This window comes from Lipophrys pholis, assembly GCF_963383615.2.
Source record: "Lipophrys pholis genome assembly, chromosome: 14".
Taxonomy (NCBI): Eukaryota; Metazoa; Chordata; class Actinopteri; order Blenniiformes; family Blenniidae; genus Lipophrys; species Lipophrys pholis.
In genome coordinates, this window is record NC_137633.1 from 7,316,684 (window position 1) to 7,337,730 (window position 21,047).

General features: G+C 43.0%; 1 protein-coding gene across 1 annotated transcript in view; it reads left to right on the top strand.

The window, feature by feature from the left end:
- Positions 1-14,453, top strand: part of pdss2 (prenyl (decaprenyl) diphosphate synthase, subunit 2) — a 28,172-nt gene extending 13,719 nt beyond the window's left edge. Inside the window, exons 4-8 of the mRNA XM_080479596.1 lie at positions 5,932-6,003; positions 6,926-7,099; positions 9,132-9,263; positions 11,167-11,202; positions 13,587-14,453. Of these exons, the coding sequence (XP_080335722.1) occupies positions 5,932-6,003; positions 6,926-7,099; positions 9,132-9,263; positions 11,167-11,202; positions 13,587-13,742 (570 nt within the window). The 3' untranslated portion in view covers positions 13,743-14,453. The remainder of the gene's footprint in view (positions 1-5,931; positions 6,004-6,925; positions 7,100-9,131; positions 9,264-11,166; positions 11,203-13,586) is intronic.
- The last annotated feature ends 6,594 nt before the right edge of the window (positions 14,454-21,047 follow it).

Genomic DNA, 21,047 nt, shown 5'->3' on the forward strand with positions numbered 1-21,047 from the left:
CCGCAGCAATAAGCATTTTTTAAAAGGGAACCTATTATTACTTTAATGCTGCTTATGCATGTTTGTTGTGGTTACAGGCTAATGGCGCCTTTCATGTCACTGTCAGGAAAACTGAGTTGCTTCAGGAATAAAGAGGCTCTCCTTCAGTAAACAGGAGGTTATGAAAATAGCAACCATTAAGATCGTAGCAACTAAGAGCTCATGAGCAGTGTAGACAGACAGCAGCACAACAGATTGTTGGTTGTTGGAACTGCACCACAGAATTTCATTATAGCAATCGGTCATTAGTTTTGCAAGTCCAGAACATGTTGGCTTCATGATGACTTGTTACTTTATCCCAGTTTGAGCGCCTTGCAACGATAGTCTGGATAAAGTGGTTTAAGAAATGGATGGATGGATATTGCAGCATTTGCACTGATCACAAACTGTTGGGTATATTCAAATCCTTGATTGACAGATTTTCTTGTTCATTCTCCCACTTGAAAGCTACTTCATCTATACTGCGTTTGTTTATTAAAATACATCATTCCTCATTTGGGAATCCACCAAAACTTTCATTGGACTTTACAGCAACATTATGCAAGTTTATGGAAAAGTCTCACAAGGGGATCATCAGAGATTCTTTACGACCGCCAATCTGCTTTGTTTGTTGTGTATTACAGTCTGCGGCGCCATTGACTAGTGCGTCCCTCGAGTCCTTCTGATTGAGTTTTTAACTTTCTGATGTTTGTGCGGTGATGTCAGCGCACCACAGATCATATCTGCCGCATAGCCTGGTAACCTCTTGCTGACAGATGCTGTCACCACGCCACTCTCCCAGAATGCGGTTGTCTGAGTGGATCAAAATAACCACCACCACTATTGCCCCCCCCCCTCCTCTTTCCCCATGCCATCAGCCGAATCGGTGCTTATCGTCTTCCCTGCCGCTTCATTGGCACCTCACACTGTCCGGGTTTTTTCACCCCCCCCCCCCAAAAAAAAATGATGGAAAAGGGTCTGTCGGTGGTTGTTGCTTGAGAAACAGAGTAACCGTGATTTCCTTTATGAATTAAAGATGATTCTAAAGGTGTGGCATTTCCTTTACAGTGCCAATTGACTTTTGTGTAACTGAACTGTGAGAGATAATTGTCAGTCTGTGGCCAAGCTACAAATCACGGTAATGGAATTGATCCAGTTGTTTCCCTGGAAGACGAAGAAAAACACACAGCCAGCGATTTGACGGCGGACCTGCTGATGACTCTGGGTAACGATGATTTAATCACTTTAAGTGTGTGACCAAGCTGAGCAAGTTGGCATCAATTGAACGGGCCCATTCGGAGCGTCTTTTGCTCCACCGCAGTTCGTTTTCAAGGTGACAACAAACACATTCATACTCTCAGCTGGTACCTCGTGACCACGCGGCAATGCCCCGAACTATTAACCTTGTTTTCTCCGTCCCCACACCCCCAAACAAACCTGCAAACTGTGTGCGAGGAGGAAGAGGGTAATCCGAAGCAACCGCAGGAAGCGTCCCCGAAGTGGAACTTTTTAAGGGTAATACAGAGATGGACACCCGATAGCCAGCAGTTACTCATGTTTGAAAAGGTTAGCAAAACAAGATGAACCGAGGGGGAAACCACACCACAGCCTCTGCTGATGCTCATATTTTCAGCTTTTTTTTTTTTCTCATGTGTGTTTCTCTGGCATGAGCACAAGGGAAATTAGATTAATATTAACAGCACAGATGAGTCCATCCTACTTAGCTGAAGTTACAGGAATGGGATTGTTTTGATCGTTGTTTGGTAAAAGCCTGTCCTTTTAACCTCCCATTTGAGAGGTGAAGCTGAGCTCTGCAATGTCCTTTAAAAAGAAAGGTCTTTTTTCTTGTGTGTATGACTGAACGACTTAAATTTTGATATATTGAATTCCCAATAGTAGTTAAGATTTGATATGGATTTTTCTTTTACAATCAAATGATATCACTATGCACCTACTTTCAGTAAGTGTCATCGTTAAGAATGTGGTATTCAATACCCTTTTGTAAATTATTGCGATCAAGTACAACGTCTGTACTTTTTATTTTCTTTATCATGGAATGACAACAGAATTGGTAAGTCATCTGGTACTTACAGCACCAAAAACAACTGGGTATAGTTTTTTTTGGCAAGCCAGCAATCACAAAATACTAATAATCAATAATACTATATATACTAGTATTGGCTTGTGAGACCTTGAACCCCAACAGCAAAGCAGTTCTTTTGACGTTAGCGTTTGTTCTTGACCGCGTGTCTGAATATGTAAAGGCAGCATGCACAGTAGAGCGCTCGACACTGCTAAAATAGTGAAAATGTGATATATAGGTTGTGTTTATTTTGGCTTAACTTTGCACTGAGGAACATTTTCTGAGAATGACTCTCTTGCAAGGAGCGGCAATTTTATATCACACCAGGTAAAGCAATCATTTTTACCATCAACTGGTGCGGTTAAATCGCTGCTGTGTTTCCACTCATAGATCTCTATATTGGCTCCAATTACTAATGCCAGCTGGATTAAAACATAATTGTAATGGTTAAAAAAAACAAAACATTGTCCACTACTGACCAATGAATATCCTCCCATTTCAAGGCGAGAACAAAATATAATCAGGTCTTAACATTTATTCTCAACATCTCAAACAATATATCATCAAACAGTTTTAATTCAGAAGACTTTTTTTTTTTTTTCCTATGATTCAATGGTCTGCTGACTAAGTATTTCAGGACAGAATGAAGTGTTTATATTGGTAATTAATAGTGAGTCTTGAGGCCTCTCTGGATAAGTTAATCAGATTTCCAAAGAGGACTTTGTGGGGTCATGAATAGTTTTTTTTTTTTTGTTGTTGTTTTTTTTACACAAGAGCGTGAGCACACATGCTCACTCACCCTTAAAAAAAAAAAAAAATCACCTGAATAGTTTTGATGAATAACACTTGGCTAAGCCAATAAAGTTAAACTGTGTTTTTCACCCATCAGGATCCGCTAATTGCCCGTTATTTATTTTTTTTGTCTGTAAAGGCAGTTAAGACCGATGGAGATAATGTGTCGTGGCCTTGAGAAGAAACCTATGCTGCTACTTGTATAAACTGTAAAACAATCTCGCCATGGAGCTCTGGTTTCCCCCTCACCACCACCACCCGCACCTCTCGCAGACCCTGTCGGCAAAACACGATCTGGCTAGATTTGGGAATGGAGTAAGAGGCAGGCAGGGGGATAGCTTATCTGATACTTTCCAAAAAAAGACCCCCTCTGGCCCCCTGCTTCCCAAGGCGGGCACAGGCAGAGACACCACATCTGGTAATACTGTAGGCACATTGTCCTTCCAGGTCTGTGGGCAGCGGCTCGGGTTTCCTCAATATTTTCCCCTGGTGGATTCGGTTACCCCAAAGGGCAGCGCGAGGCTGTCGGAGCAGCCGGCGTCACCAGACTTTTCTGATGACCCCGAGGATGTCTGGGGATGAGCTTGAAGGAGCTCTAAATTTAGCCTCATTCATCTGAACTGTAACAGGTGTGGCCTGGGCTCCTCCGGCCGCGTCGCTTGACAGCAGTGAATGAAGTCTGGAGGATTTGAATTCGGGTTTTTAGCCATTCATTAGGTCCAGACATGAATAATGATTTTATAAGATGAAGTCTCCCATGTGAGGCTTGATCAAGGGGCTGCTATGTCTCTGTAAGCTAGGACATGCATGCCCCCTGTAAGAGAAAATAGGCAACTGCAGTCTAACAAATCAGGCACAAAGCACTGTGCGACACCTTTTTTTTTTTTTTTTTTAGTTGTTTGTACAGAGTACAGTCTGGTTCACATGACCAAAAGCATAATCCCTTTGCACATGTAGATGCTCTTACCGTCTTATTGTTCCACTCACAGAAGTCAGAAGCAAAAGCGATTCCACTACTAATCACTGGACTCTGGAAGAATCTGAGCTCATCACTCCAAAAATCATGTTAACCCCCCTCTGTTCTCTGGACACCCTCACGTTTCATCCCACCATCTGCCTTTTAGCTCCATTTCAGGTTCCCTCAGAATGGATGGACACCCGATCTGAATCCCTCAGACCGGTTTCCTCTATAAATATAAAGTATAATGAATGAAGCCTGGATGCACTGGATGAAATGGCCAGCGGCCCCCCTACGGGCTTATAATGAGCAGCCCAGTCGCAGTTCGCCCGGCCTCTAACCCGTCTCACCTCCGATTAATTCTCCAAACCAGCTGTTCGGATGCAGCCGCTGTTTACCCGCACTTCAGTCAGAGGGGAAATTGTGTTTTTTTTAATTACAAGTGTCACAGTTGAACTGAGTAGCATGTCAGTTTTGATCAACCTCATTTCCATCTGCATATTTTCTGGATTGAATCGGCACCGGAGGCAATCCCTGATGCAGGGCTCTTGTTGGACATGCTGACTGCCGTGTAGGCCAATCCTGTTATGTTCCGCTTAAGAAGTGACCTTTTGCCTCCTTTTTGCTTTGATGACAGCTTTCCACATTCTTGGCATCCTCTCCACCGGCCTCATGAGGTCATCACCTGGAGCTTTTCGGCAGCCTTGAAGGATTTCCCACACAGGCTTGTTGGCTGCTTTTCCTTTAGCCTCCTGTCCAACTCAGTCCAAAGCATCTCGGTTAGGTAAAGGTCAGGTGGATGTAGAGGCCCGGTCACGAGACGAGCTCTCCATCAGTCAGCCTCTTGCTCAAACAGCTCTATCCGAGGCTGGGGGTGTGTGTTTTGACTCACTGGCTCACAGTGGGATCCAAACAGCCATGCAGGAAGTTCACCTTGGCTAAAGACAGTGTGGCTGTAACCAAAAATCTTAAAAACAAACGTACGTGCTGTTTGAGTATCTTGGGTCAAGCAATTCCAATTTTCCTTTTGGTCTCTTTTAGTATCACACTGACTTTTGCACTCTCCTTCAGTAGGTGAAGTGCTCACTCTCAGATATTCATTGAACTGGGCTGTAACCTCACATGCAAGTGCCACCCCACCCCCCCAGTTTGGGCGCTGGGCAAAATCATGTTGAACTAGGAAGACGTTTAAAGCATAGACTTGTTTGAAGTATCTTAGTTCATGTCTGATATTCTTTTACAGCTGTGGTAATGTGTCGGATTGAAACGCCTCAATTCAGAAAGACAGAGCCATCTTCTCGTGAAGACGGATGCGTCACTGTAAAACCGGTGGGCAAACTCAACAACCTTGAAGCCGAATCCATATGACACACCGTTAATTTTGTTTACACTTACTCATCTCAATATAAATATAAATATAAATATGATTTTATTCTATCGTTTCCAATGGAGGCCCAAACATATAAATGCAATACGTGTTGAATTTAAACAGTGATTTATAATGAAAACCATCTGTTGTAGGGCAACCGGCATTTGCATTCACTGGTTGAATAATGCCAAAACCCATGAGGTCATTAGGAGATATGAAGGGTGAGCGAGAAAGCAGAGAATCTGCAACCTTTGTGCTGATAACCGCCTGGAAGATAAGTATCATTTAGTCTGAATGTCGCCATAATGAGTTCCAGATAAATGCATTTCTCCGGGTACTGTTTAAATCACCCATCTGTATTTAAATTAATCTCACTGTCTCAGGCAGATATTAGATTCATTGTTGGGTTTAGGTGCTTTTGTGAATCATGATGTTCAATCTTCCTGAAGGTTATATATTTTGGGTTTCACGCTTACTATTTGATATTTTGAATACAAGTCTATGACGTTCCCTATATGTCTGTACTTCTTGACAAGTCAGTGGATTTATATGTTTTCAGGCCTCGCAGGTTTACTGTCTCACTTCAGATCTACTGGACGGTGGATCGCCACTTTTATTTTAACTGAGTTGTTGCTCCCGCCTCATCATCGATCAATGAAATAAATCAATATGAATGTCATGGGTGTTTTTTTTTTTTTGTGTGGTTGACAGGTGGTTGAAATGATTTCGAGTGCCATTGGTGATTTGGTTCAAGGAATCTACTATGAAAATAACAACAGTGAAGTAAGTAATTGTTTTACCTCCAAGTTTAATGATGACACTCACAGGAATTGTTTATTCACTGACTAAAGTATTTCAATTACTGGCTGCTGTTTGTGTCTCGTGTTAGAATAGAATTGTATATCCAAAGCACAGTGAGTTTGATATGTTTGAAAATTAGGTGGACCATAAAGGGATCAAAGATCGGAAAGTTCTAAGAAGCAGCTTCAAACTCAACAAGTTTAAAAAAACAAACCATCCTTTTCTGAGGATTCAATAAAAGAATACTGTACCAGGATTGAATCTCCAGCCACAGAAGGAGGAAGTTGGGAAGTTTGCGTGCCGTCACACCACGGAGTTGTCTCCAGCTGTGAGCCGGATGAAAGGTAGATGCCTCTCTGTGATTGGTTCCGACAAGAGGCGCTACCAGCTGACTGTTAATGAGAAAGAGTGAAAAAACCCCAAAAGGCAACCTGATGAATAATGAATTAAAGAGTCTTTCTTTATTCAAACTGACCACAGTGCTGTCAGATACCAGTGAGCAAAAGCGCCTTTTAATTAAACTTTTTATTCTTGATTAAACATCTCGACACCAACATTGAGAGTGAAGTATCACTCAGAATCACTTTATTTGTTCTTGTTTCAACAAAATGTCATTTATCATGTTCCAATGGAATTCTACCTGCACTTGTTCCTCTTTCTCTGTGGCATTATGCAATTTCGTCACCTTTTACAGATAAAGGAACAAATAGCTATACCTCCGTCGCTTCAGTTTAACTGAAGACGTGGAAATGGCTGTCTTCAATCTGCTGTCATTCGTCAGTGTGCAAAATAAATGGTCGCACGACAAGGAGGGGCTGTTTTGGATGACGAGCTGCAGGGAGCTCTGAAGTGGCACAGTGGCAGCAGTGTGGCTGAAGGTGTCCGCCCCTGTTTGCTCTCGCAGGAGAACCTACTCGCCGGCGGCATCAACGTGGCGTCGTGGGAGGAGCAGACGTTCCTGTCCCACGGGGCGCTGCTGGCCAAGAGCTGCCAGGCCGCCATGGAGCTCGTCAAGCACAACAAGGAGGCGCAAAGGCTGGCCTACAAGTACGGAAAGCACCTGTCACTGGGCCACAAGGTTAGTCGCATCCAGATGGAGCGAGGTCCATCAGTAACTTCCCGCACATTGTGTAAATAATGAATTGGAGTTGGTCACATCCTTAAGCATATAACATTATGTCTCAAAATTGTGTCTTAAGCACATTTTTGTCTCCCAAAAAAGGTGGGAGATTCAGTGAAAACAGACATCGACGTGCAGGATCTTAATTGGCAGCTATAATTATATTATAGGCTCATATAATAACTTACAGTCACTCATGGGCTCACTGCAGACAGTGGTGCCTCAAACGGCTGGGCCAGGAGGAGAAATCCACATATTTCAGGCTTATTCAGCAGCAACAGTAGATAAACCGGCAATCCCTGTCCTCTCCGATGAAAGTTAGCATAACTCACCACTGAAAAGTAATCAGTGCCGAGCAACGTGTGGCTGCTAATCCACTGCTCTCCATCGGCGTGGCCTTTGGATAAATCATTCCACTTCATCAACTCATCAGAAAATTAAATCAAAATCAGAACGCTGAGCTTTTACAAGTGCCGACATTCACAGGTGATCCATTTGTGGAAAGTCTGCGTTGCCAGGTAGAAAATATTAAGGGGCGATTGTCTGCAAGGACTTCTTTGTTTTTGTGCCGGGGCAACTCAGATCTTAGTGAGTTTATCTTCAAGTTGATTAGAAGTTGTTAAATATCTTCAAAATTCAGTACTATATAAGTCTCCGTCTCATCTTGACCCATTTAGTCGGTCCCTGTCGAATTTGAAATAATGAGATCTCGAAAGAACTGATAAAGTTAAAATAGGATTTTTTTCTCATGGTTATTCTGTACTATTTGATTCGTAACTAATCCTAACTAAGTTATTATTTTTCAGTTTTGACATTTTAAATGGGAAATCATAAACTAGTGACTAAAACAAACAAACAAACCTGTTTTAAGATTAAAGGTTTTTTTTACATTAAGCGTCTTGTTGAATTAAAGTTTTATCACAGTTGCATGATCATGAATAGTTTTTCTTATTATCAGATTATAATCCGTACTATGGAGTACGGTGTTTCAAGTACGTCATGTTTTTACCTGGCTTAATGAAATTTGTTTTGTTTATTTTTTTCATGAATCTTTTGAACATATGTTTGAGAGTCTGACAGAAAGTAAACATAGAAAAAGTCCCAAAAAACCATTACATTTAAAAAAAAAAAAAAAAACTATTGAAGACAACAAACACACTATGTAGGTCAACATAATGCTTAAATTTTAATATTTCAGAGGTTTTAAAGCTCAAAGTGCGATTTTGTTAATTTTCCTCCCTCCTGACCGTCTTTTTTTTCCCCTCACAGTTACCAAATTGAATCAAGAGTAGAATCAATGTGCTGCTGAAGGTTTCTGATCTACATGAGGCAGCAGCATCTGATGAATAACTCGTCAAACATTCGTCTGTCTTTTGATGAAATGTCTGTATGCCTGCATTAAAACCCAACGCACAAGGGACCATAACGATACTACCAGATGAAGTTAAAAAAACTGGAAGTATCACATTAAAGTCCATCAAATAGACATAAAAACCAGAAGGAAGGTTGTGGGTTTATTTTCCCCCAAGTTATTACAAAGTGATGGGAATGTTTTACATAATATATGTGTAAGACGAGATTTTGGAGGTTCAGAGTGTTTCAATGACTGATATTGGCGTCTGTGCAGAAGTCATTTGTAATGATCCCGTTCACGCTGCTGCATTAGTGCGTCGTCTCCTGCTGAGAATCTCTGCAGCCGCCTGTCTGCATACCTCAGTGGCTGCAGGGATTCCCAGCATGCGAGGAAACACGGACGAGGTCTTTGAAGGAGAGCCGTCCTCATCAGCGAGGGGCTGCTTCTCTCTCCAACAAACACAACTGCTCACACTGCTCATTGACAAGGTGACTCGGCGAAGGCAGGGCGAACAAAACCCTCTGTCGTTTTCACTCCTGGGTTGGTTTGATTGCTCGCCTGGATGTTTGCAGGTTTGGACCGTCGGGTTGAGTCTCCAACTCCGTCCCTGATAAACGTGCTTCCTCTTTCTTGCAGCTGAATTCCGACCTGCAGCCGTTTGTGAAGAGCGGCGTGGGGGAGCCGGCGTCGTTCAGCCTGAGCGCCGCACCGGTGGTTTTCCACCGTCAGATCGTCGGTCCGGAGAGGTGGCAGCAGCAGCTGCAGCAGGTACAGTGAGGACAAAGCGTGACACCAGCGAAGCGGCTCCAAGGATTTCCTTTTGACTTTTGTTTTCTCATCACATTACAAACCCTTCCGATTCTGGACCAACTTTAGTCTGAGTTGGTTTATTCTACTACACAGAGAACTATCTCAGACGGTACCGTGTTCTAAACACACAGTCAAACTTGAAAGGTTTTACAGGTGATTTTTAAACAACTGCTCGAAAAAAATTTCTGTGCGGCCGTGTTCGTGTCCAAAAGCATTCGCACCGCGTTTGAGTCATCTGCGAGTTGGCAGTTCAGATCAAAAACAAATAAATTTGAAATGTTGTCAGTTGTTATGATGAGTAATGATAGAAAACAGAGGGATTACTGTTGGACTTGGATCCTCAAGAAAAATACACTTGAACAACCGTAGAGGAATCATCACAAGATGCAAAACTAAAGTCACATAAAGACAAGGTTGAATATTACAAAAAACACATAATGAGAGCTTTATGGAAAGACATTTCTCATATAATTAAATAAAAAAATCTGCCTTAACCTTTTGCTCTCAGTCTGATTGAAAGCTCTAAACCACCAGAAAGCAAAGCAATCGCTGAATCACTGATGTCTGGTGCAAAATCTTCAATCTGTTACTGTATACAACATAAAAAAACGGTTGAACCCATGACTTTGGCCACCATGTAGTTACCTTCACTCGTTCCAGAGTGACAAAGTTCTGAGCCAATTTGTGTATTTGAGCCAATCGTTGTACATATGGGTGAGTGTTTGGATGAAGGACTCACTAAAACCAGGTTTTAAGCCGGCGTTTTTGTTGTATTGTATTTCTGATAATCCCTGATTGGACAGGATCTGTGAGGATGGAGCAGCAGGTGATATTTTTGATTCCTGCCACACAACAACGGTTTCTTTGTTCCACGGTGGAATTCATCTTATCGCCATGCGTGTGTCCAAGTTCACGTAAAACAGAACTGATCTGAACTCGGCTCCCTCTCTCTCTGCAAACTGGTGTCCCGGATGTCTGTGATGGTAAAATTAAACTTGTTCTTGTTTTAATTCGGCACGGCACAACATCTTTCAACCATCTGCTATGAGAGGGCGTTTTTGGGGATTTTGCTGCTTAATTAGGATTAGACAGGCTGGTGAAGAAAATAGACGCGTAAATATTTGCCACGATCTCTGGCTTCACATTAGAACTGCCTCTGAGCAGGATTTGAGTGGCGCAAACATGTCGCGATCTGGGGAGCTGGAGATGATTTGTTGTGTCGTGGTAAATATGTGTTTGATCGTTTGGCTCGGTGTGCATTTCTGAGTCGCATGAAACGGAAGGTTTGTGACTACACTTTCAAACATGGAGGGCAAAGATTTAATCTGTATTGTGCCTCTGCTATATTTATATTGAACGAAACCCAGCGGTGTCACAAATCCATGATACCCTGCAGTTTATTGACGAAACTCCGGTTGGTATTGTCCAACCATCTTCTTTACCCGCTCCATACAGAATGGAGTCAAAGGATTTTATCTCTATCTCAGACATTCTGGACAAATGCTAGATTTTAATGGATATAAACGATGTAATACCATTTTTAAGTATCAACAATCAAGACAAAATCCATTAAAGACCCAGAGTTTGTAATGTATGGGTCATCAGTTGCCCAGATCTTACTGTTATTATGATTACATGAATACAGAGGCGTGATGTTTTATTCTTTCAAAAGAAAAATATCGTAATTGTTCAAATGAAAATTAATATGAGACTATTTGTCATATAGTGAGAATATGCAGTTTGTCATGTTGGTGTTTGTGATAGTTTTCACTGTATTGTACTTTAAGAAAACGTCACTCTAGGTTGTGAGTGGATGAAGTGAATAATTCAGATGTTTCTTTTTGCCCCTCCTCTTTTCAAGGCCACAACTCTAAGGAACCAACTTGATTACTCACAGGTAAGCACATCGATCACCTCCTCGCTGAGCCTTAAGATCATAATCAACTCTTGCTCTGAATTCACGGCGGGACAAAAACGTTCCAGCAGTGGCCATTCCTTTCATATGATCAGAAAACTGTGGTGCAACCAGGTTCTCCTCCCCAACCTCGTTACCCTGTGTCGCCGCCGCCACCTGAGCCTTCAGAGAGAAACGGGATGTCTTTTCACTGTAACTTAGATCAAAGTTGAGATGCCACCTTTCCAAAGTCAGCGTGTGAGGCAAGAAGGGGAGCGACCGGGGTGCAAAAAGACAGCCAGGCTGGAGGAGAGGAGGGGTCTAATGGTGTCGGGAGTGAGTGTGTGTGTGAGTGTGTGTGGGGGTTATCTGGTCCCGTCTGAAATGAGAGCAGGAAGGATTAGTTACCGGGGCCTATTTGCGGAGGAGACACCGAGGCTCTGAGACAGTGGCATTGTGAGAGAATCTCCTTCAGCAGACCTGCCGAAAAAAGGGACACCAGGAGAAGTTTTAAGTTTGAGGGGATGCGTGGAGGAGGAGACAGGAGATTATGGGCCTGACACAGCAAAGATGGGCATTCAGAATAATTACAGCACAGCTACATGTACGTTTGCGCACGGGTCCACATGATTCAGCGTGTGCAATCATCCCAATATCTCTGATAAATTGACGGTAAATGCTTCCAGAAGTTTCCCCTTTCTGTGATGTGTGCTCTCAATCCATCAACCTGTCAGACTCAAGTGGCACCATCATCATGATTATCCCTATAAACACAAACATTTTACCTTTGCGGAGTCGAATCTGACCATTTGGGGAGAGGGAAAGAGTGCAATGTGGGTATTATCTGAATGAGTTACAATTCCCAAAAAGTTTTTTAAAAGCATCCATCAGTTTCGCCCTGAGGTCAGCCGGGAGCTTCAACAACTCACTGAGTCGTAATCACCATGCACAGCACCGCTTGTACTTAAACTCAAGCAAATATATCCAGTTTGAGAAGAATGGATGATATAAGAAGTGGATATTTTGAGGGGAAAAACAAAAACAGACATGTTTCAGTGTGAAAGTTGCAAAGCTGCCATTTCAGGTTCAGACTTTTTGACAAATAATACAACAAAAGTCTGGAAGAGATATTTTATCTCTGCATCTCTCCTTTAAAAAAAACACTGAACAGTTGAGGATGTTCTTCAATTGAAAGTAGCTGAATGTGCGCAACAGGAAACAGCGTTAATGTCCATTGATGAAACATTTCAATATAGCAGGTTAGCACAGGGGCAGCAGGTGAATCTGAGGGAACTGGGTGAGGATGAAAAACGATTTAGGAAGTTGACACCCGCAGTCTTTTTTTCTTTTCTTTTTTGTATCTTTAAGAAGACAGGCCTTCCGGGCTTTCCACCTTCAGTATTCATGAGGTAAAATGCCCCCAGCCAAAAGATGTCCCAGCGCAGCAGCAAAGAAGCAGCGAGGCACAAAGAGAAGCCCAAATTTACTCGGTCTGAAAACTTGGGAGTTGTTGATGAATTGATCGACGTTAAAAATTGATCTGACGTTTTCTACTTTGTCATGTTTGGGCCGTGACACACCACAGGTAGTGTAGATAAAGGTTATTGTTTTTTTTTTTTAACTTGAGGATTTTTCATTTTGTATCAGGATTAATGAGCCCCTTTCTAGAAACAGGAGTTTAAAAAGTTAGGACAACAGCTAAACTTCTTCAGTAATTTGATCCATGATGGAATTTTCAACTGTATTTGACAATATCTCAACGAGATCAAATTTTAAATGAAATGAATGCTTCCATTTTAGAAATTTTTTCTGGTAAGTCGAACCAAATACAACCAATGTGGTTTGTGGAGGGGGGGGGGTGTTATTTCCACACTGTGCACTTTTCAATTCATTACCTGGACTGTGGTAGAGACTGGCTGTGCACCAGTCCTGCGATCTGCTGCCATCATTAGTCAAGTGAGTAGACAGGAGAGCTGTGTGAGTAACACCTGCAGACCAATCAGGTGCAGGGCATATCTCTCTCTCTCTCTCTCTCTCTCTCTCTCTCTCTCTCTCTCTCTCTCTCTCTCTCTCTCTCTCTCTCTCTCTCTCTCTCTCTCTCTCTCTCTCTCTCTCTCTCTCTGGCATATTTAAATAAAGCATTCGGCAATAAATCTGAACAACCCACAATTTATTTTCTTTTATAGTTAAATGTGATAATCTGCCTTCAGTTGCACCGCAGGCAGTGCGCACACACACACACACACACACACACTTACTTGTACATCATTGTTTTCTCTTATTTAAAAAAGCTTGCTCCAGTTTAAAAGTGCGTGATAACTTTCTCCACACGCCACTAACACTCAGCAAACTCTCTCTCTCTCGCTCTGTTTTCCATCCCTCCTCAGCTTTTGGCAGTGGTGAAGTCGGAGAAAGGCGTGAGCTCGGCGGTGGACTTGTGCTGTTACCATAGCAACAGGGCTCTGGAGGCCATCCAGGCTTTCCCCTCCTCCGAGGCTCGAGCCGCCCTGGAGAATATCGCCTCCGCCATCACCAAATTCTGACCTGGACACACACACACACACACACACACACACACACACACACACACACACACACACACACACACACACACACACACACACACACACACACACACACACACACACACACACCCCTGGAGTGTCTTTGTTCACAGACCCCACTCGAGACAAATGAACTTGTTTTGATCCAGATGCAGGCTGCCGATGAAAGACATGCAGCATCTATAAACGATCACCATTAAATAAAAACACAGCAACACATCCTGCATTTCTTCAACTCTGATGGATATCCCTTGCTCTCCTGCGCGGGGGGGTGGGGGTGGGGGGGCGATGTCACGCCAGGCTGCATTTTAAAACCTGGCAGTTTATTGTTACCTTGCTTATCAGCAGAGGCACATACCAGGCAGAACGTCATTTAAGATGTTTTGAAGAATTGTTATTGTCATCTGGAAAATGTGCCATGAACAGCCAAACGAGGACTCATTCAGAACATTTCCTCCTCTTTCTTTTTTCTTTTTTTTTTTTTTTTCCAGTGGGAGTGGGTTCACTGCACCGATGATGCTGAAATCATAGCTGCTGGATATAATGGGTGTTTGCCAGATTGTAGAAGAGCAGCGCCACACCAGGTATAAAGAAGAAGAAAAAAGTCTCAAAGTCATGTTGTACCTGGTTTGTACGCCTGCTGATAAGGACAGCTGCAAATAAATTAAAAAATAAATCTTTTTTTCAATGAATTTGGCGTGACACTCTACATGGAGGGGATGTGTGTGTGTGTGGGTGGGAGTGGGGGGGGATGCTGGCATGAATCAGGAGTAATGTCGGTTATGTCGTCTTATTATGTCTGTCCCAGTGCCTGTGTATGTGATCCAAGCTCGCCCAGGGGGGGGCGGGAAAAGGTCACCCCGGCCTCTCCCCTTGGCCCAGCCGAGCGAGCGCATTGACGCTCCGCCAGGCAGTAATTATTAATGAAGAGACCTGAGCAAATGGACAGGAAATGCAGAGGTATTGATTGGGCCCGGCTGCCCTGCTCTAAGCCGTACAGGCTGGCGCCAGCCTGGTGGGCCTGTGGTTTCCCGGGCTGCAGTCTGCGGAGGCGGAGGAGTTGGTGGGGCGGGAGGGTTTTGGGGGCAGCCAAGGTGTGAAAGCAGGCCAACGCTTCTGTCACATCCAGGCCACACCTGAAGGACAGGGCACCGGGGAGTAGGGTGAGACGCAGGGGAGTACGATTCACAAAGATGATCTTGTTTAATTCCAGAACGCACCGGCACCACATCCCAACATCGCCTCAGAGCTACGGAAGCCCGTAAGACTGATTTTATTTACAAGAACAAAGAGTTTCTGATCTACTTTTGTCAGTAATGTCGTGAAATGACAGAATCGGGCTATGAGAGGAAGTTCCTTGGGCGACTGGAACCCGCAGGCTACGTCTACTCCGCTCTTAATTGCTGGTTCTAGAGGAACGCTCGCAGCATGGTTGTGGGAACAGTCCTGACTGTCACTCTGATGCTTTGGTCCACACTGGGGGAGCGCGCCTTCTGTTTTCATGATGAATTTCTTCCACTCATGGAAATGCAAAGGAAAAGTGAAAGAAGTGGTGGTTTGTGGGCAGGTCCTCTCAGTAGAAATGCTCTGTGAAATAAAACTACCTAATATCTGATGTTTAAAGTAATATGAGAGAAATTATACATTTGGAAAGTTGCATAATTTACATGTTAAAATAGGTTTATTCAAGGTACTTTTTCCCTCTTCATATTTATTTTTTTTCTGAAAAATGTTTATTATATTTTTAGATCATGGCCCTCTGTCCATCACTGCCTCCCAAACTGTTTAGCCTTCAGTCAGTGGAGCGATCAAGTTTTCCTCCTCCACCAAACAGCCAAACCTTGTATCAATGACCGATCTGATCTCCTCGTGTCCTTTGGCAGCGCCGTTGTTTGTGAAAGTGTGATGCCAATTGTAGATGTAAAACAATGCAAGTTCTGAAGTTTAATTCTCTCATCGAACACATCCACACTGAAGTAATCTGTACAAGTACGTCTGCAGTTCTAATGACTTCTTCACACATTTAATTCTTCAAATGTTGAGATTCCGGAAAAACCAATGCGCAGTGGTGTGGATTATACTGATTATAAGGTGAGGCGGTGGGAGAGGAAGGTGGGGTTTGAAGAGGAGGTGAGGTGATGAGAAGTGAAGTGTCTGTAGAAAACAAGCTGCCGTTTGTTGCCGGGCGGCACGTCCACTTCCTGGGCTGTTTCTGGTTTCCGCTGCCGGGGCTTCCTGGGTACAGCGAGGTTTCTGCATGTGCCAGGGAAAGCCTCAGGCTCTTCATGAAATATTTATCCTCGCCGTGAGGAGACATGAGGAAAGTTACATGGAAAGTTAAAAGGCCCAAACAAGGGGAGAGGCTGGGGCACTGCCAGAATGACAAATATAGTTACCAAACTTTTTTTTTTTTTTTTCAGACTGAGCTTTAGCCTGAGCTATGAAACTGTTGCACTGATGCTCCCAGTAGGAATCAGCCTGGCGCTGCAGAAAAGGGCTTGACAGGATGTTGTTGTTTTCCACTTGGAGATGAAAACAGTTCTTCCAGTGGTAAAACTAAATGTTTAATGTAACACAGAAATCATAGCTTTTTTTTTTTTTTTTTTTCATCCCCCTCTTTTCCTGACACACAGCCACTGCCAGCATGAATCATTTTGATATCTGCTGCACAGCCCAAATAAAGGCAGCAACCAGCAAGGAAAGGGAGCTTTCGGTGGGTTTTTCTATCCTACGCAACAGAAACCCGATGCTGTGTTTGCTTACAGTTTCTCGGCTCCACAGTATTTGGTATCATGAAAGCAAGAGCTGTCAGGACTATAAGTTTACATCCAAAACATGAAGTCTGTATCCGTGTGTGTGTGTGTCGCTAGGCCCAGACGCCGAGCGGTGTAATTATGGCGAGGTCCGGTGGAGAGAGGAGGTCAGCCCAGTACAACAGATTCCATTACACAGCCGTGGAAACACTGCTTTGGACGCCGGGGACAGATTTCTTCCTGGAACTTGTAAAAGAAACAAAAATCATAATTAAGACTCAATTAAATGCCAGATGTTTTATTTATTGTGCCATTACCTAAGCTTTTAAACAGAGTACCGTTCCTCACACGCCTCCATCTGGAGGTACGCTTTTCAGCACGTAGCTCGTCCCAATGTGTTCGACTGTATCTGAAATTAAAGCTGTGTCACGTAAAGAACATGTGAATCATAATTTAAAATAGTGTTTTGAAATTACTGGCGCGTGTCTTTCAGACTAAAAACCATCCATTTTGTAATCGGCACACAGTTAAAAAGCCTCTCTGACCTGGACACTGGCTCTCCCCATCCAGGTAACGGAGACAGAGGGTTTGAACTTTGTCCAGTAGAAAACCTTTGGATCATCATAAAACAAACACTGCGTCAAACAAGACACGGACACGGTATTTCTCTTTCTTTGATCTGTTTCAGTAGTCAAATTTGCAATGAGGAGCCATTTAGCAAATGCTTGGCACTTGTAAAACACTTAAAGTGACCTGTGGCGTGATTGTTGTTAGTGTGGTCTATTAGCAATGGTGTGAACATTGTCATCTAAGTCCTGGTGTGCACCAACTAAGTTCGTCTGAATAGAATCTTGATAAACTCGACTGAATTCTGAACACGGCTTGAATCAAGCAGCTCTAAATTAATGAAATGGTTTGGTTCTCGCGGTGCCTGAGGTGAAAATTTTTCACAGTGGCCTCTCATGTCCATATTCGCAGAACTTTTCACAATAGTTGTGTTTTAATATTCATAACTTCAGTATCCCTGAAAACTCGGCACTTAGACCCCCTTCTTTACATTCCTGAGATGTCCTCACTACATAGCGGATACTAACTTGATGTCGCTCTTGACGGACTGCTCTTGAGCTGGTTGGTGAGTACATCCTTTTGTGTGTCTGTCTGTGTCTCTCAGCTCTGTGATGGACAGGGAACCGTTTCAGGGTGTAGCCTTCCTTCACCCTTAGTTAACTCAGCTCAGCTCCAGCTCAACACGACTCCATCCTGGATGGATGTGTAGGTCATCTAAATTTGTGCTGCTGAACTGGTCAGGATGCACTCTGCCTTTAATAGTCACCCTAAGGTATATAAAGTGGCATAGAAGTGGAATGAATGAAGAGCAATTGGACATTTGTGTGTTTATCTTGGATTTTTGGGCATGTTGCCACTCGTGGGATTGAAATCTTTTGGGTAACATCAAAAACAGAACTAGCTATAGGAACGACTACCATGCGATCTGAGGTACAAGCAAAGAAACCAGGTTTCAACCAATTAATCCAATTAACAGGACCCAGTATGTATATTGGACTCCCGCTGATGAACTGATGAAGCCTTTTGGATGAGTGGTCTTCAAAATGTCAAGCTCAGCAGCCTCTAAAGAGGAAGCAAAATGGATATACCACAAACTGGATCATTGAGAATATTTAAAAACACATTTAGAGCAGGATTTACCTGGCGATGTGTATTATATGTATAGTAATGTTACATTTTCAGGGATTTTGACCAATAAACCAATGAATAAAGGGTTTAGGGTTTACGGAGGTGTTTCCATCACTATGTGCCTGTATAGGCTTCGAGTTCCCGAGTCTCTACTTGAATGATTGTGATTTTCCTCTCAGCGTGATGCTTTGGTCGTGGTGTCTCCCAGCTCGTCCTCTCATCACATCCTGCAATAGATTCCCTGCAGCTCCGCTCGTGACCCCATTAGGAACGATCCTGTATGTAAAACGAGTGACTGAATGCGATATTGCCGTCTCCATTTGTCTCCTCCTGAATGGCCTATCAGTAAACACCTGCTAATATCATCCTAATGTTGACGGTGATGGATGAAAGTCATCCTCCTGAGATGGGAACGGTATGGCTGATTGGCCTCTTCCACGCGGTGGAGCACATGGGCCCCAAAAAAAAAAAAAAATGACACTTTAACGAGCTCTTCCTGGCGTTAAAGTGCCACGCGCCGGCCCCTCGTCGCAAGACCTCGCCTGGCTGACCCCGGGCCCTGCGCTCCCACCACCGCCACCTCCACCTCCTCACACAGGGCCTGCTCGCTTCATTGGCTGACAGATCAGACTGCCATGGAGACAGCTCATTAGCAGAGTAATGAGAACCCCTAGCAGCCACACGTTGTCTTGTTATATCATCTCCGTATCGACATATTTGTGGCTGGGGACAAGAGCTCGCTGCAGTGTGCATGAAATAGCTGGTGATTAGGCTGAAATTAAGGCACGCAGCGGCTTGCCGTTCATCTTTGACTGACATCAGAGGAAACCGGTTCAAGTATGGCACCACGGAACAGCTCTGTCAAGCGGCTCCTGTCTCTTACGATTCAAGACTTTCCCTCTGATTGCATTGATAACCATCCGGCCGGAGGTGATTACAGCTGCCACTAGTTCCACAGAAAAAAATAAATAAAAAAGGATATTGCACAAGTTCTGACTCTGAGAGCTTTGAAGCCAATGTTATCATGATTATCATATGCCTGCTGTTTTTCAGTGAAAGCCTGTTTCCTTAATATTAAAGTCCTATTTTGGTTTAAGCTCTGTTGGTCTCTGGATTAAGTCTTTAATAACAATTCCTCAATTTTGGGGGGAATAGAGTCAAATAAGACTCTGGTGACTTCCAGAATTCCCAGGATTACAGAACACCAAGAAAAAACTAATTTTGATGGTGAAAAAGACAGATCCAAACAGAAAATCCCCATTTTTAGTGCTTATTATCTCCCATCACTAAAATCTTTTGTTGTTTGGTAGAATTGAGACACTCTGAACTTCTCTTGTATCCATCTGGAAGCGTCTTGCAGCTTTCTGCCATAGAGTTCCTGAAACTCCTCCCACTGCGATGCGCTGAAGCTCTTTTGAGTTTGCAGTTGGATTTATTTAAGAACTGATTGATGCCCACCTGGAGACAGTGCATCTGTTCCTTTATGTTGATAGTTGTGAGTTTCAACTTGTTTGTCCTCTTCTAGGACCCAAAAGAGCTTCAGTGCATCGCAGCACAGATGTTTGACAAGATCATCTGCTTTGCAACCCCCGTTCCAGTTCATCCCAAAGGTCCTCCATGGGGTTGACGTCGGGGCTCTGTGCAGTGCAGTCAAGCTCTTCCATAGCAAACTCATCAAACCATGCCATGCCATAGACCCTGCTTTGTGTGCTGTGGCATGATGGATTTGAAGCGTGCCCAAATACCTGGGTCCATGTAGTTTATTTCTCCCCAAAAGCAACCTCACAGCATGATGGTACCCCCGCCATGCTTCACAATATGCAGGTAAGACCTTTTCTTGTGAGTTTCATTTGAAACCAACTGATTCAATGCAGTTTGTTTAAGTTAAAAGCTGGAGGAAACCATGATGAAACTGAAAAGTCACGAAATGTGTAAAATAAAACACGTTTTGTCTCAACTGCTAGAAAAACGATCACACTCTTCATGTTGTCTCATAAAGGTGGAAGTCATTTTGAAGATTTCAAAGCTCTAGTATGTTGGGTCATAATTTTAGGTGATAACAATGCAATCTAAATATATGATTACACAAATGGTCCTTCAAACGGTATAAACGTTTATCCTGATAAATGTGCAACACTGATATATGTTTTATTTACTCACAGCTCAGAAACTCTAGACGGAGATAATTCAGGGATCCGAGTATTACAGTTATTTTCCACTTGGGGGCAATGTTGTTCAAATAATGTGACCTCTGTGGTTTGACAGTAACATTGCACAAGAGGTAATACTTATTCCCATTTCTGATTTTACTTAAATTAAAATATGTTTGTTAATACATACAATATAAGTGAATTCACACAGTATATGCAGTTGATTACAACCATGACAGAGTGTATCCTGCTTTTTAGTATCTTGTCTTATCTTCTTGACCTTATTTCACAATTTATTTTCATCACACCTGCGTCACGTTCAGTTCTAAAATGTGTTTTAACTAAATCAACATCAGATTTAAACTCCAATTTCTTCGCGGCAATTCCAAAACAAACTGCCGGTTGACATAAACATGGAACCTCATGATGGTAATTTACAGCAAACAATAATTTGACTTGAGTGATATCTCTGTGTGACCCAAACGAAATTCTTCAAGACTGTGTTAATTTAAAAACAATTAAGGGCCTGACCGCATCTGCTCCAGTTTCAGCTGCTGCTAAAGTGAAGACAGCAGATTAAAAATGAATTTTTACACTGATTATTTGGAAAGTAATCCACACTGCAGTGAGCAAGTTATACATTGGGATGGCTCAGTTTAGAAGCGTTTGTCCCTTCTCTGTGAATT